General features: G+C 53.2%; 7 protein-coding genes across 7 annotated transcripts; 3 read left to right on the forward strand and 4 right to left on the reverse strand.

The window, feature by feature from the left end:
* Positions 1–24: 24 nt before the first annotated feature.
* Positions 25–1,230, reverse strand: NCS54_00156800 (DNA-directed RNA polymerase III subunit RPC6; the record flags this gene model as incomplete). Its single annotated transcript, XM_053147192.1, has 2 exons — positions 25–913; positions 974–1,230. The coding sequence occupies 2 exons, from the start codon at positions 1,228–1,230 to the stop codon at positions 25–27; spliced, it is 1,146 nt and encodes a 381-aa protein (XP_053003167.1).
* Positions 1,231–3,621: 2,391 nt separating this feature from the next.
* Positions 3,622–5,751, reverse strand: NCS54_00156900 (Histone deacetylase; the record flags this gene model as incomplete). The annotated part of the gene is made up of 4 exons (XM_053147193.1): positions 3,622–4,536; positions 4,587–5,128; positions 5,180–5,480; positions 5,557–5,751. The coding sequence occupies 4 exons, from the start codon at positions 5,749–5,751 to the stop codon at positions 3,622–3,624; spliced, it is 1,953 nt and encodes a 650-aa protein (XP_053003168.1).
* A 570-nt stretch (positions 5,752–6,321) lies between these two features.
* On the forward strand, positions 6,322–7,470 carry NCS54_00157000 (26S proteasome regulatory subunit rpn11; the record flags this gene model as incomplete). The annotated part of the gene is made up of 3 exons (XM_053147194.1): positions 6,322–6,387; positions 6,468–6,721; positions 6,777–7,470. 3 exons carry the CDS (start codon positions 6,322–6,324, stop codon positions 7,468–7,470), a joined length of 1,014 nt encoding a protein of 337 aa, XP_053003169.1.
* Positions 7,471–8,091: 621 nt separating this feature from the next.
* Positions 8,092–9,533, forward strand: NCS54_00157100 (Hypothetical protein; the record flags this gene model as incomplete). The annotated part of the gene is made up of 2 exons (XM_053147195.1): positions 8,092–8,142; positions 8,259–9,533. The coding sequence occupies 2 exons, from the start codon at positions 8,092–8,094 to the stop codon at positions 9,531–9,533; spliced, it is 1,326 nt and encodes a 441-aa protein (XP_053003170.1).
* Positions 9,534–10,354: 821 nt separating this feature from the next.
* Positions 10,355–11,559, reverse strand: NCS54_00157200 (Hypothetical protein; the record flags this gene model as incomplete). The annotated part of the gene is made up of 5 exons (XM_053147196.1): positions 10,355–10,543; positions 10,596–10,675; positions 10,725–10,815; positions 10,864–11,194; positions 11,480–11,559. 5 exons carry the CDS (start codon positions 11,557–11,559, stop codon positions 10,355–10,357), a joined length of 771 nt encoding a protein of 256 aa, XP_053003171.1.
* A 226-nt stretch (positions 11,560–11,785) lies between these two features.
* NCS54_00157300 (Hypothetical protein) lies at positions 11,786–12,635 on the reverse strand (the record flags this gene model as incomplete). The annotated part of the gene is made up of 4 exons (XM_053147197.1): positions 11,786–11,968; positions 12,029–12,108; positions 12,162–12,252; positions 12,312–12,635. The coding sequence occupies 4 exons, from the start codon at positions 12,633–12,635 to the stop codon at positions 11,786–11,788; spliced, it is 678 nt and encodes a 225-aa protein (XP_053003172.1).
* A 699-nt stretch (positions 12,636–13,334) lies between these two features.
* On the forward strand, positions 13,335–13,930 carry NCS54_00157400 (Hypothetical protein; the record flags this gene model as incomplete). Its single annotated transcript, XM_053147198.1, has 2 exons — positions 13,335–13,584; positions 13,656–13,930. The coding sequence occupies 2 exons, from the start codon at positions 13,335–13,337 to the stop codon at positions 13,928–13,930; spliced, it is 525 nt and encodes a 174-aa protein (XP_053003173.1).
* Between the last annotated feature and the right edge of the window lie 121 nt (positions 13,931–14,051).

The following is a 14,051-nucleotide window of genomic DNA, read 5'->3' on the forward strand; positions in this document are numbered from 1 at the left end:
CAGACCCTAGTAGACGTATCCAGTCTATTCAATGCCTAACCACCTCTGGAAATATTCGCAGTTGTTGGGACCTACCGGTCCACCCTCTTCGCAGATCTCAAAGACTGGGCAGCGGCCACAAGGAGCCTCAGTGAAAGCACTGACGAATGGCTCGGGGCCACCCTCGAGTCCTGTGGGATCATCACGGCCAGCCCATCTCTCTGCGGACTGCTTGGCGATGCGGGAGACGCGGTAGCCAATCTTGCCGCCAACCTTGACAGGCTCGACCAAGTTATCCCAGACCAGGACATCGACAAGCTTCTTTACATCGTGTTCGGAAAGGATGGTGTTGTGGGTGACGCCGCTCGTGGAGAGGAGACGGGCGATGTCGCGGACGGTCGGGTAGCCCGTGTAACCGGCAGGGAGAGGGAGGAGAGTGTCCTTCCTTGGAGGGGCTGCGGAGGAGGTCTTTGTGATTTTTGATGGAGGCTCATCCATGTGGCTAGCATCACGCTTCTTGCCCTTCTCCACGCCTCCCTTAACGACACCCTTCTTGGGCACCTGCGTCCGCGCCGGAGCACCACCTCCGTGGGTGCTGTGGTAGCTGCTCTGAAGCTTCAGGTAGTCAAAGACGAAGCGCTGCAGCTCCTCTATGAAGGCCTCGTCGAGGTTCTGGTCGGTGTACCATGGGCCGCCGGTGGCGCGATCGCTGGGGCGGATGGAGGCCTTGATGAACATCTTCTTGTTAGGGTGCTCGACATTCTTGAAGGGGGCGATGAGGCCCTTTGTCTGGAGCTGCTTGAGGGCGTTCTTGAGGACCGAGTCGTGCATGTTGAGGCGCTTCTGGAGGGTCTGGGACCAGATACCGTCGCCGCCCGAGTCGTCGATGAGCGAGTACACCATGACCTGCTCATCAGTCGAACACTGCTTGTACCTGGTGGACAATCGTCAGCCGCGCGCATTGGGATGGGTATCAGCCGTCGCAGTAACATACTTGTGTGCCTCCTGAGCGTCGCGCCACTTCCACAGAACCTGGCCCGAGGCCTCGCGCATGGTGATGAAGAGCTTGTCATCGCTGAGGGACTGGACGACGCGGGCCAGCAGCATGAGGTCGCGGTTGGGGATAACGTCGAGGCGGAGGAGGTCATCCTGAGAGAACATGTCGACGCCGGACTCGCGACAGCGATCGTAGAGGGCCTCCTTCCAGACGGCCAGCTTGGCCGTCTGGGCGTCGGGCGCGGGGGTTGGCATGATGGATGAGGAAGTGAGTCAAGCGCTGATTCTAAAGGGAATTCGGCGATGTGTGGCGCTGAGGAGTTCTTTCAGGTAAAGTAGTTTGATGCTACATTGACATTGGATATCGATAGTAAACAAAGAACGTAGAAGAGGGATGTGTATAAGAAGAGATTCAAGATTTTGGTGGAACCTCGAGTCATGGAAGAAGGTTTGGAAATAATTATTTTTCTGTCCTGCGCGAAAGTCCCCCCCGCAGCGCCCGCTTTGCCCGTGGAGCTCTCGTCCCCTACCCTGCTAATCATTCATGGCAGAATCTCGGCAGCCCGGTGTGACGTGGGGTCTGTGCTCGGAATGTGGGGGATCTTATCAGCTTCTTTCGGTCCCCCACTGGAGGGGGAATATCCTCACCCTGTAGGCGTATTACACATCAAGTGTTGTTGACTTTGGTGATCCAGATTAAGTTGCTGCGAGTCTTGATTGAGTTATTAAGAGTTCATTTGGATATTTTCTTGGTTCTTTTAGGGGATTAGGCTTGCGTTGCCACGGTAACCCGCATCCTGGTGGCTGAATGCTTTATGTGTACTTTGCTTCACAGGCTGGTATGGATGGAGTCATTATCCAGGGAATCACTCAGTCTGCAGTTCACGAATTCTCATCGCACCCACCTATGTTGAATTGTTGTCCATAGAGAATCGTAGAATAGAGTAAAAAATTCCAAGAAAAGGAGACCTTCAAGGAGTAAACCAGCTGTATTTTTAAACCTCATGCTTGAGGACAAGGCATGAACGTGCATCCCAAGTCCCGTTGAAATGCTTTCTCCATAAACAATCTGATAGGCAGCCCGGGGAACGACGGCGCTTCAGGTGAGTCAACTTTGGAAAGCGACTATATATGCAGTGGCTGTCATGTGATCGAATTAGCCGCAAGAACGCGCCAGGGACGTGCGTATTGGGGATGACACTGCCTCTGAATAGCCTCACTCCCAGGCTAACTGGTCAATTTTAGGCAGCAGAGGATGAGAAACTTCACGACTCAACAACAACCCTGTGCAAAATATACAGGTCAGATGATCAAATAAACACAGTAAAAGCTTAGCACATTGATTTTAAATACAATAGCTGTCCGTTTTCTTGTTTACTTTGGATATTCTCCTTTTACAATAAACAAACGATACTCAACTTCACCAACTTGAGCAATTACTAGCCATCGTCATAGACGGCGAGCACAGCTATACAATTGATCTGTACGCATAATCTGCGACAGTTCAATTGTATAACCTGCTGATAGCTACAGACCAGTCCCTGAAAACAAACAACAGGTATGATCCTCAGCGCCTTCAAGTCGCGAGTCGGCCGCCCCAGGGGCAGCCGCAATACAAGTGGCAGCAAACGGCCACTCGTAAACCTCGCGAGAATGAGATCGTTTGGAGATGTGATGGAGGGCATCATATATCACGGATGCGTCGAGATACGGAACCCGTCTGGGAAACTCGGCCGAGCCTTCTCCAAGATGGACATCGACCAACAGGTAGCTGCGTGTCCCAGAAGCCAGAGGAACTCTCAGAAAACTCTTCCTGTGGAGATGGACATCGACACGGATTTCAATATGAGATCCTTGGGACTGATACTGTCCCAAATCCCGCTTGGCCCAGCAACAGCACCCAAGTGGTGTCAACCCCGACGTTCAGTGCGAGCCAACAAGAGACAGCTCTGGCAGGGAGCGCAGACAAAGGCGAGCGGCGCAAACTGTCTTTGGAGATGAGTATAGCGCCTAAGGGGCGCGAGAGGTGGGCTGTAGATTGACTGATCTTTTTGGTTTCAAGGTTTGGAGTTGTGGTGATTGGTAACGAATAACGAGATATACGAATGATGAACTATGCTTGTTTGAATGGGCACAGTATGATATCCAGGTTTGGTCTTTCATATGGGCGTTCGGTGTCTGGGGATAGAGTATGCTTCGAGTGTCTGGTTGGACATATAAGTTGGTTATTGGTATGATCAGCAGGCACGACAAACAAATTGTTGCACTTGAGATAGCCATGATTAACGACTGATGTACATGGTGAAACAACTGATTATATCCTTTCGCTATGATACCAACTAGAAACATGAATCCTCGTAATACGACATGGAATGAGAGATACCCCGGTGCAAGAGAAGCCGATATACCGCCCTCTAAAACTGGCATCTGCCCCTCCCTGCCACTCTATCCCTACGCCTGGAACGCCTTGCCCCAGGCCACATCTTCTCATCGCTATGATACAAGGTGCTCGTCGCGTGAACCATTAGTGTGATACCGGAACCGGGACAAGCACGCAAAGAACGACTGTGGCGTGAGCTGTTGCATGGAACGTGCAACATCAATCAAACCAATTGAGCCGTGAGCCTAACCCCACTGAAGCAGCATCTAGCTTGAGGGGCTCTTGCTCTTCTCCTTGGGTGCCTCCAGCTCCTTTGGCTTTTCCTTCTCATTGTCCACGTCCATAGCGTCACCAGCTGGCTCGGCCTTGTCTTTTTGCTCAGTTGCCTCTGCGGGTTTCTCGGCGGCCTCCTCAGTGGGCTTCGGTTCTGATGTAGTCTCCTTGGTAGCTTCTGGCACTTCCTTAGTTGTGGTCTCCTCTTGTGTAGGCTTCTCAGCGGGCGCTGCTGGTTCGGCAGCAGTTTCGGGCTCGACGTCTTCCTTTTTGATAGTCGTTGTCTCTTCTGCGGGTGCCGAGTCCGTCATTCCCACGTCGCCGTCGTTGTCCACGCTGGTCTTCTCGGTCTCCTTGGCCGTCTCCTCTGGTTTCTCAGCTTCCTTCTCTGGCTGATCCTTCTCGGGCTGCTCATGCGCTGACATGTCCTCGATGGTATCGTCGTTCACATCATGAGCATCATCACCAGCAGGCTCCTCAGCAGAAGCGCCATTCGGAGCCTTGGGCGTGGCATTGCCGCTGTCCACCTCCATTTCCCCCTTACGGTAATCGGTAAAGGTGCGCTTGTTGCCGTTTTGTCGGGTAGCACCGTGAGCGCGTGCCATTTCGTCGTCATCTTCGCTGGGTTCGAACTCGCCCTCGTGCTCGACTCGCTTGTCCCAACGATGTTCAGTCATGCGAACATCCTTGTTCTCATCTTCGTCCATGTCCTCCAGCTCGGCTTCCTCCTCGTCAGTCATACCACCAAAGGGCTTTCGTGGGACATCCTGCATCTGCACACTTGGCGCAGGGCCAGTCTGTCGCAGGTTGTCAATGACGGCGGCTGTGATCTTCTCGAGGTACTCTCGGCTATTGGAGTTCTCCATGTTGGAGGATCGCACGTTCAACTCGAAATCAGGAGCATAGTACTGCCTCTGTGTTAGCAAACAACACTTCTCACAATAATCACATTGCATACCTCGTAGTATTCGTTGTAAGGCAGGGTTCGCTCCATCTCTTGCCCCACAAGAACACCCGTCTCAAAGGCCCATGTACGGGCGACATTTCGCATCGTGTAGCCACCACCACCAAGCACAAGAGTGGGCAGGTTGAAACTCTTGACAAAGTTGACGCAGTTAGCGTGACCGTCCATGCTCAGGTTGAAGCAGCCCAATCGATCGCCAGAGAGACTGTCGCCACCGCACTGCAAGACAACCGCCTCGGGCTGGAAGTATTTCATGACGTTCTCGATGACGGGCTGGAAGATTGATCGGTAAGACACATCCGTGATACCGTCTCGGAGGGGAAAGTTGACGGCATAGTTCTTCCCCTGGCCGATACCGGTGTCTCTGAGTTCGCCAGTTCCGGGGAAGTACTCGCCGTACTTGTGGAAAGATACGGTCATGACGCGGTCGGTCGTATAGAAGGCCTCTTCGACACCGTCACCGTGGTGAACATCGATATCGATGTAGAGGACGCGCTTCTTGAATCGGAGGAGTTCGAGAATTCCGAGGACGATGTCTGGAACATGGTTAGATCGTATCAACTAGGTGATTATGGGGGATTGCGCACCATTAACGTAGCAAAAACCGCTTGCTTCGCACTTTTTGGCGTGATGGAGACCACCAGCCCAGTTGATGGCGATGTCACACTTTTGGCGGTTCAGGCGCGCTGCGCCCTCCATGCTGCCACCGGCGCTAATACCACAAAACTCGAAGAGGCCGTCGAAAACGGGACAGTCGTCTCCGACATTGTACTTGCCCTGCTCTCGCATGAAGCTATCCATGTTATCGGGCGTCACCTTCTGCAGGAAGTCGATGTAATCGTCCGTGTGAAACTGGGTCATTTCGCCTCTGGTCGCTGGCTTCGCGCGCTTCGTGAAGGTCAGCAATGTCTTGCAACGAAAAGTGGCGTGGAGCGAGCATCAGAGACCCCGCGGGAGAACTCACGTAGATTTCCATCTTCTGGTAGAGGTTGTACTGCATGATCAAGCTATGCGCCAGACGAATGCGATGAGGCTTCATAGGGTGTCCAGTGACGTAGGCATAGTTGCCGATATCAGAATCGTAAAAGTAGGCGACTTTCTTTGGGGATGCGCCGTTGAGCGCGACCGAGCCGAGCTCGACCCGAATGTCGTCGCCCATGACTGCGGCTGCTTAGAGAGCGTCGCGAAGCTGGAGCAGGAAGAGGGGCGAGAAAAGGCTGGCGTGAGAAGGGGTTATTGAATCGTTGGTGACCGAGATCTTGTAACCTTTTTTGCTCAAAGAGAGCTCGGCATGATCGATCGTAGGGTGGAGAGAGAATGTGGGAGTTCGAAAAGAAACCATGTAAGAGAGAGAGCACACGGCAGAGAGAGAGGCTGCCAATGCGAACCGAAGCCCAGACTCGGAGCGGGCGTTTACACCGGATTAATTTTACAAGCGGATCCCGATTGGCTCCAGCCACAGCGGATATCAGCCCCACGGTGCTGCAGCTCATTTGTTTGAAGCGAGGCTGAGCTCTAGCCACAAAAGATCACAGCACGTGACATTACTAAGCTCCAGAGCTGTGGCTTCCAGGCTGCCGGGCTGTCGTCAACGTCAATACGCTTCCACCTTGAGCTCCGACCATAGCAACGCCCTCCAACATCTTCATCACACCTCACCACTACCATTTTTGTGCCATTCCCCACGCGCGCATCTCTACTAGACACTCTCATACACATCACAGACATCATGGAGCGCTTTAGGAGTCTACTGGGCGGTGGTGGCATGGGCCTTGGTGGAGCTGCTCCTGGCACGGTAAGCTCCAGAGCTGTAGTCAAGCTTCCTTTCAGAGGATGCTGACGATCGAGTGATTGTGCTGACGTGAATAATGCTAGGACAACACGAACCTTATCGACAACTCGGAAACAGTCTACATTTCCTCCCTCGCCCTGCTCAAGATGCTTCGACACGGCCGAGCCGGTGTGCCCATGGAAGTCATGGGCCTGATGCTGGGCGAGTTTGTGGATGACTTTACTGTCAAGGTTATGGACGTGTTTGCCATGCCTCAGAGCGGTACCGGCGTTAGTGTCGAGGCCGTAGACCCCGTGTTCCAGACCAAGATGATGGACATGCTGCGACAAACAGGAAGGTTGGTTAATCCGACTGGATAAGCTCCCGTTGCACTCACTAAATCCTCTGAACAGACCCGAGTCGGTTGTCGGCTGGTACCACTCTCACCCTGGTTTCGGTTGCTGGCTTTCGTCAGTTGATATCAACACCCAACAGTCTTTCGAGCAACTGAACCCCCGCGCCGTCGCCGTCGTCATTGACCCTATCCAATCGGTCAAGGGTAAAGTCGTGATCGATGCCTTCAGACTCATCAACCCACAGCTCTTGATGATGGGCCAGGAGCCCCGCCAGAGCACCAGCAACTTGGGCCATCTCAACAAGCCCTCGATCCAGGCACTCATTCACGGCCTCAACCGACACTACTACTCGATCGGAATCAACTACCGCAAGACGGCACTCGAAGAGAACATGCTGATGAACCTGCACAAGCACGTTTGGACGGAGGCGCTGGAGATGGACGACTTCCGACACGAGGGCTGCAAGAACAAGGACCGACTACAGCAGCTGGTCACGTTGGCAGATGGCTACGAGAAGCGTGTGAAGGAAGAGACAGAGTTGACCAAGGAGCAACTGAAGACGCGATACGTTGGCAAACTTGACCCCAAGAAGCATCTCGAGGATGTCGGACAGGAGCTCATCGAAGACAACATTGTGTCGGTGTCGAGGCAGATGATCGACAAAGAGGCGACAATGCCGAAAAAGGATGGGCCGGCGGGGAGCAAGGGACAAGCGAATGGGGAGGAAATGGAGGTGGAGGAGGAGTTATAAGCGAGTGGATATGACGATGGCGAGAGAGAGGGACACTAAGATGCAAACCATTGATTGACGAGGCCACGGGATGATGGACTTGTAGGATTATCGGGCACCATACGTTGGCAGGCGTTGGCGGTTGGAAGGGACGATTTAGAGGCCCAGCCATGTCGCGAACTACTAGACAGGTTAGCATCGTACTCATGGCACTAATTCTTGCATGCGATTGTGGTCCTGATTGGGTGTGAGCGTTTAGGTTGCGATGGGCGGTGGGCGGGACGAGGCAATCAACGGGAATGATTATGTGGGATGAGGTGTTCAACCCATCAAGATGCATTGCCGATAAAGATCCCCTGCAAACGTCCCCTGAACATGCAGCGAGCGTCTTCTTTGTTGACACATGAGCACAGGTTGGGCAGCCTAGGATTTTCGCCCTTAAAGTCATGGGTCCCGTCAGGTCAGTCACAGTGTTGTTTCTTTTGGAGGGGCCCATGCATCCATCCAGGCTTGGAATTCTTCTGTCATCCAGACCCTTCCAATCAATTTAAACAAAGAGACCACACGAATTAATCCCGTCAGGCAGAGGAAAAAAAAAACAAAAAACTAATTACCTGGTTCGCCCCTTTTTCATCTCGGTAGATGGGCAAGGGAGCCGGCGTCCACTTGAGGGACCACAGTCTCCCGTCATTAGTAAGTTCCAGTTCCCTCAGCTTTAACCCGCCCCCCCGGCCCCCCTGACACGCGCCTGTTCCCGTCCCGAAGCTTGAGTACAGTCCAGTCCATACTCAGTATTGAATTGCAAAAAGTATCTTTTCATGATAATGGCTTTTGGGTCATTTCTGCGATCACTTCTGAGCGGACTCTCCACCTCTGTCAAGCCTTCTCACGTCGCTGTGCAGAAGCTTCAGAAGGCGAGAGGGAGCCCAAGCCCACCGCCACGCACGAAACCACAGCGACAACGCACGCCGGAGCGGGATCTGCGGGACAAGAAGCGGGCGCGCGTCGACACCTGGAGCGCGTCGTCATCATCGCGAGCCCGCACACGATCACCCAGAGAAACTCAGGTCCATCACCAGAGAGCCCGAGATCAATTACATGAGAGGAATCAGGAACAACAGCATCAGCATCAACAGCAGCAGCAACGGGCCCGCGACAGCTGGTCCGCCGCTACCGCCACCACGACGGCCACTGCCGCCATCACTAGGGAGGCCTCGGTTACGCGCAACAGCCACCACGGGCGTACTGACTCCCAGCATCGAAAAGTTCGAGAGAGCTGGCCAGCCTCAACAAGAGAGCCTTCTGCCACGCGCAGCCACGGACCTTCTGACCGCGTTACTCGCCGTCACACTCACGCTCCATCGACGACGACGACACGGCGGGACCGCAGTCAGAGCCGCCATGGCACCAACCGGCTACTCTACTCGGCCAGCCCAGCCAGCAACATGGGAGTCGTCAGCGCCACCGACCGAGCCATGCCCCCGGACATTGTGCGCGAGGTCATCAACCTCATCGCCGCCCGCTTCAGCCACATCCCCTACGCTGTGAGCGGCCACGCTGCCATGGCCTACTATGGCTACGACGTCAAGCCCTTCAAGGTAAGCATCATCTGTCCCGAGCATACCCGCAAGCCCCTGAAGGGCTGGGCCCGGACACATGACATGCTTCCCATCCCCGGAAAGACGGACATCTGGGGCATTCCGACGTCCGACGGGCTCTTCCGCCAGGTCCGCGTGAGGTTCCCCTACGACTTTGGCAGCGCGCACATCGTCAAGGAGGGACCCACGGCCGCCGCCGTGCTGTCGCTGCCAGGCCTGGCCGACGAGTTGGCCAGGACCTACGTGAACGAACTCAAGCACGCTGATCTGAGGAGGCAAGAATCTCTGGGTAAGGAGCTGATGTGGGTGCTACGGAGGATCTCTACCCTCAAGCATGACGACCACTGGCTCAAGCCCGAGAGGGCGCCGCACTTGGTCCAAGACCGGTTCTGGCTTCCCTTTTCCCTATCATACCCTGCCTCCGTCCCCCTATTCGCCGCGGCGGGATGGAGCATACCTAATGCGGAGAGCTGGTGTTCACCTTAATGAGGAGAATTGATGTGGAGGGACGACACGACGACGGACGACGACGATGTGAGAGTAATGGGAGCATGTGAACACGGGACATTTAATATTGCATACAGGCGGGCGCATTGGGGCATGCATTGGAGTTATCGGCATTTACTGGCATTGGATTGGGCAAGCGACAAGAAACTCCTGGGATTGGGACTTGATTTTTCGTCAAATATGAACGACACGATGCTTATGACTACCCAACAACATAGACTAATCACGATAACTACTCCTCTCTGTACATAGATAGTACCCGCAAGGTCAGAAAGACAGGACGGACCAATAGAGATATAGCATACAGCATAGGATATGTGAATGGCCAAAGTTTATTGCATCATGACATGAGGCTGAATGTTGGTGAAGTTTGTCTGACTCGGGTGAGGCTGTATGTCGTGATGTATGCAATACAACACAACTGGCCTTGTATTCGCCGCCATGAGGTGGCCTAGATCGGTCTTACAGAGCCATAATCAATACATGCCATTGGACGAGAGCGACATATTGGTCTTGGCCTAGGCAAGGATGCCATGCATAATCGCCGCGACTATTACCCCATGCCCCAGAAGCGATGCACCGGGGAGACTCCGGAGGACACGCAGCACGAAGTCAATTCGTATTAGAGCAAAGTCATCTATTGACACTCTATCTGAAAAGCCCCGGAGGATCCGATCGACCTGGCTCCATGCTGATTCTCCAATGCACTCCAATGTGTGTATCTATCTCACAGATCCTCCTTCATCCAACACAACTCATCCCCAAAACGTCCTTAGATGGGGATGACAAGCGGTGTGCCTTCAACCTTGAGCTGACTGGAACATAGCACCAGCGCGGCTGACGATGTAGTCACCCCAGACGGCAGCATAGCTCATGTGGACAATGAGGTTCTGGCTACCAGCCTCACAGAACGGATCTCCAGCATCGCAGATAGAGATGGTCTTGTCAGCAATGGCCTTGCAGCCGTCGGGGTTCTGACGGGCCAGAACCTAGGAACGAGGTGAGTTGATGTTCAACGAGTTGATGGTGAGATGGACTTACGCCGCTGCCGTCGCTGCTCCCGACGGTGAAGGGCTGGCCTTCGACGAGACTGGGATCGCCCATGACAATGATAGCCGCAACTACAATCGTTAGAAATGGCCAGAAGATGACGATGTTGCTATTGCTTACTCTTGTTGGCGATAGAGGCGGGCAGGGGAGTGGTCTCGGGGAAACCGGCGGAGCTGGCACCACAGAAGGTGTCCATGGTGACATGAGCACCCTATAACGATGTCAGGGGCATTCGTAGCAAGATAAGTAACAAGCATACCTGAGAATACCCAAAGATAATGATCTTGGTGTCGGGGCACTGGTGGGTAAAGTCACCAACAAGCTGGGTCATGGCCGCAACGCCGGCCATCTGCGAGGGGTTGTAGGGCTCGAACAGAGCAGGGTAGAAGAGGGACTCGACATCAGAGCCAGGGACAAGACTCTTGATACGCTCAGCGACGGGGCCCAAGACACCAGGACCCTGGGACTCCTCGCTGCCACGCGCCACGACGATGTGTGCGCCGGATGGGCACTGGGCCGACGCCAAGGAGGCCAGGAAGACCGCGATGATCAAGAATAGAAGCATGGCTCTGATTTCTTGACGCGAAATTCTAGAAAAAGAGTTGAGAAGGGATCATTCTGGTGGTATGGCACTCTTAGGGTCGACTTACTGTGTGTATGTATCGGGGATACTTGGTGTTTTCTGTGGGCGGAGGGAGATAGAGGGCGATTTCTGATCTGGACGTGTTAGAGCGCCTTCGAGAGCGATCTCTAGGTGCGAGAGGTGAAGGTGAAGAAGAACGCAACAGAAGCTCTGTGGGCCTGAGGGCGAATTTATGATATGCGCTCTGGCAGTGCCAGAGATTCCGGCACTGGCGCGCAACTGCCAACTTTACAACGCCATCGCCAGCGGATCATCGACTCTCTGAGCCTTGTAGCAGGAGAAGCTGAGACGAGAGCCGTTGGGCTTTGGCATTGAGGTCGAGTTGACTGCGATGGGCCATGGACTAGCCCCCTTTCCTGTACAAGGCCAGCGTCACTTCACCTCCTATCCTCACCTGACTACCAAAGATGTCATACCCATATATCCAACTGGCCCCTGCCTTTCCCAGCTTCCACCCTTGCCCCAGTATGTGACGAGCAGCCGTACCAATACCTACCCCTGAAGCCACAGCGTGATCATCTGAACATGACGGTGGCATTCAGGCGCGGTGAAACATGGAAACAGCAAAACCAGCAGCGATATCTCCGTAAGCAACCACGTAGTTCATGTGGACGGCCAGATCATGGCTTCCAGCCTCGCAGAAGGGGTCGCCGGCGTCGCAGAACGAGACCGTCTTGTGGGAGATGCATTGGCAGCCGCCTGGTCGCTGGCGCGGGAAGATCTAGGTGAATTATGTGAGACTTGAATATCTTTTTTGGAGGATATTGAATTGTGTACTTACTCCATTGCCCTGGCTGCTTCCCATATGGAAAGGTTGGCCTTCGGTAGTGCTGGGGTCGCCCATCAGGACCAATGCAGCGACTATTCTCTGTCAGTATCCAACGCAGTAACTACAGATGGTGATATAAATTTACCCTTATTAGAAACCTTGGGCGGCTGTGGCTTTGTAGCTGGAAAGCCTTCGGAGCTGGTGCCGCACATGACATCGGCAATGATGTGAGCACCCTATGTCAACTCAGCACCCTACTTCTATTAATGACTATTACATGGTTTGGGTTGCCTACCTGGGAGAAACCAAGGAGTATCATCTTGGTCATGGGGCAAGCCTTGGCGTACTTGTTGACAACCTCAGCTAGGGTTCTAACTCCCTCTGTCTGAGATGGCTCATAAGGATCATACTGGGCCGGATACACAAGAGAAACCAAGTCAGAGTCTGGAACTCGATCCAGGATCTTGTCGGCGACTTCTCCGATGATGCCTGGGCCCTGAGCTTCGAGACTACCTCTGGCGACGATTACATGGGCTCCAGAGACGCAGCCCGGACGCTCGTAGTCTTTGGAAGCGGCGAGAGGTGCGAAGAGAACGGCCGTTTTGAGGATGGAAAGCATGGTTTCGGTTAAGATTGCGTGACTTGACAGGATGGAGAATTAGAGACGATATACTCGAGCATGACTGGCTGAAGGGGACAACTGACTTGGAAGTTATAGAGCAGGGAACCAACTTTGACAGAATAAATGTTGTAAACGGCAGTTTAGAGAAGCTTAAAGAGGAACGGACTTGATATAACTGCGAGATGACGGTCAGGATGAACGAAACGATACAGTCCAGGTGAAAAGAACAAGTCAGGGCAAAGACATGCAAAGACGGAACAACTCATATATTGTCCAAGAGTACCCAAACCCGCATGACATGTCCATCAGTTGCCATGGGTGAAACCATCCTTCAACACTGAATCACACTATCTGTTTGGATGTGACGAAAACGCGAAAATAAGCCATCTCGCAACCATCACCAGGAAAGAGACATAGGACAAGGATTTCTTTCCTTTTTTCTTTTTCTTTCTGTAAACCAACGCCACGACGATAAACAAAAGACAAGGACTTTGATTAAAAATAGAACAATTAATTTACAAGAGTGGCTTCCCACCCCCTTGCTTAGTCGCGGGGGGTCGGGGGAGGTTTGTATGCCGCAATAATTAAGTCATCCGAGGGGGCGACGGCAAGACAAACAAGAAAAAAACTACAGTTAACAACGAAAACAATCAATTTGAAACAAGACACGACCCAAAAAAAAAAAAAAAAGACAAGATGGCTCGCTCTTCTCTTGACGAGCTACTCAACGCCCCAGAGTCCCAAATCCGCTCCGTCCTTCGCGCTCTCTGCAGTGATAGAACAGTCCAGCGACACGCCCTCGAACACTTTGACGCGCTCAAGGAGGGCAGCAGTGGTGGTGGTGGACAGAAGCGCAAGGCGGCTGGCGAGCTCTTGATATGCGTGCAGTGCGACCAGCCTTTTACCGAGGAAGAAAACGATAAAAAGGCGTGTTGGTACCACTGGGGTGAGTATTTGGCAGTTTGTGTGTGTGTGTGTGTGTGTGAATGAACAATGTGCTGATGACCATTGTGACAGGAGAGCTTGAGGTTGATTATGATGGTGACTTTTGGGCGGACCACGATGAGAGATGCCATGGAACTATTGATACGGATGAGATGCGCGAGGAGTTCCCAGATGGCTTCACATGGAACTGCTGTGATAATACCGGGAGTGAAAAAGGCTGCGTGACTGGAAGGCATGAGGCCCATCCCAATCGCTCCAAGAAGGCATCGGGTGTTGAGCCATCGGAGAGTGAGGATCTGGATGAGGAGGACGACGATGAGGATGATGAAGATGAAGATGAATATTAGCAAACAAAGAATGGCACTGTCACGTCACTACGACACAAGCAGCAACACAGTGATATCAATCTTCAACACATTGTCATGGATTTCAAACGTAACGAGATTCCCAAACTCCCAGCCTATGGAT

Source organism: Fusarium falciforme, chromosome 1 (assembly GCF_026873545.1).
Source record: "Fusarium falciforme chromosome 1, complete sequence".
Classification (NCBI taxonomy): Eukaryota; Fungi; Ascomycota; class Sordariomycetes; order Hypocreales; family Nectriaceae; genus Fusarium; species Fusarium falciforme.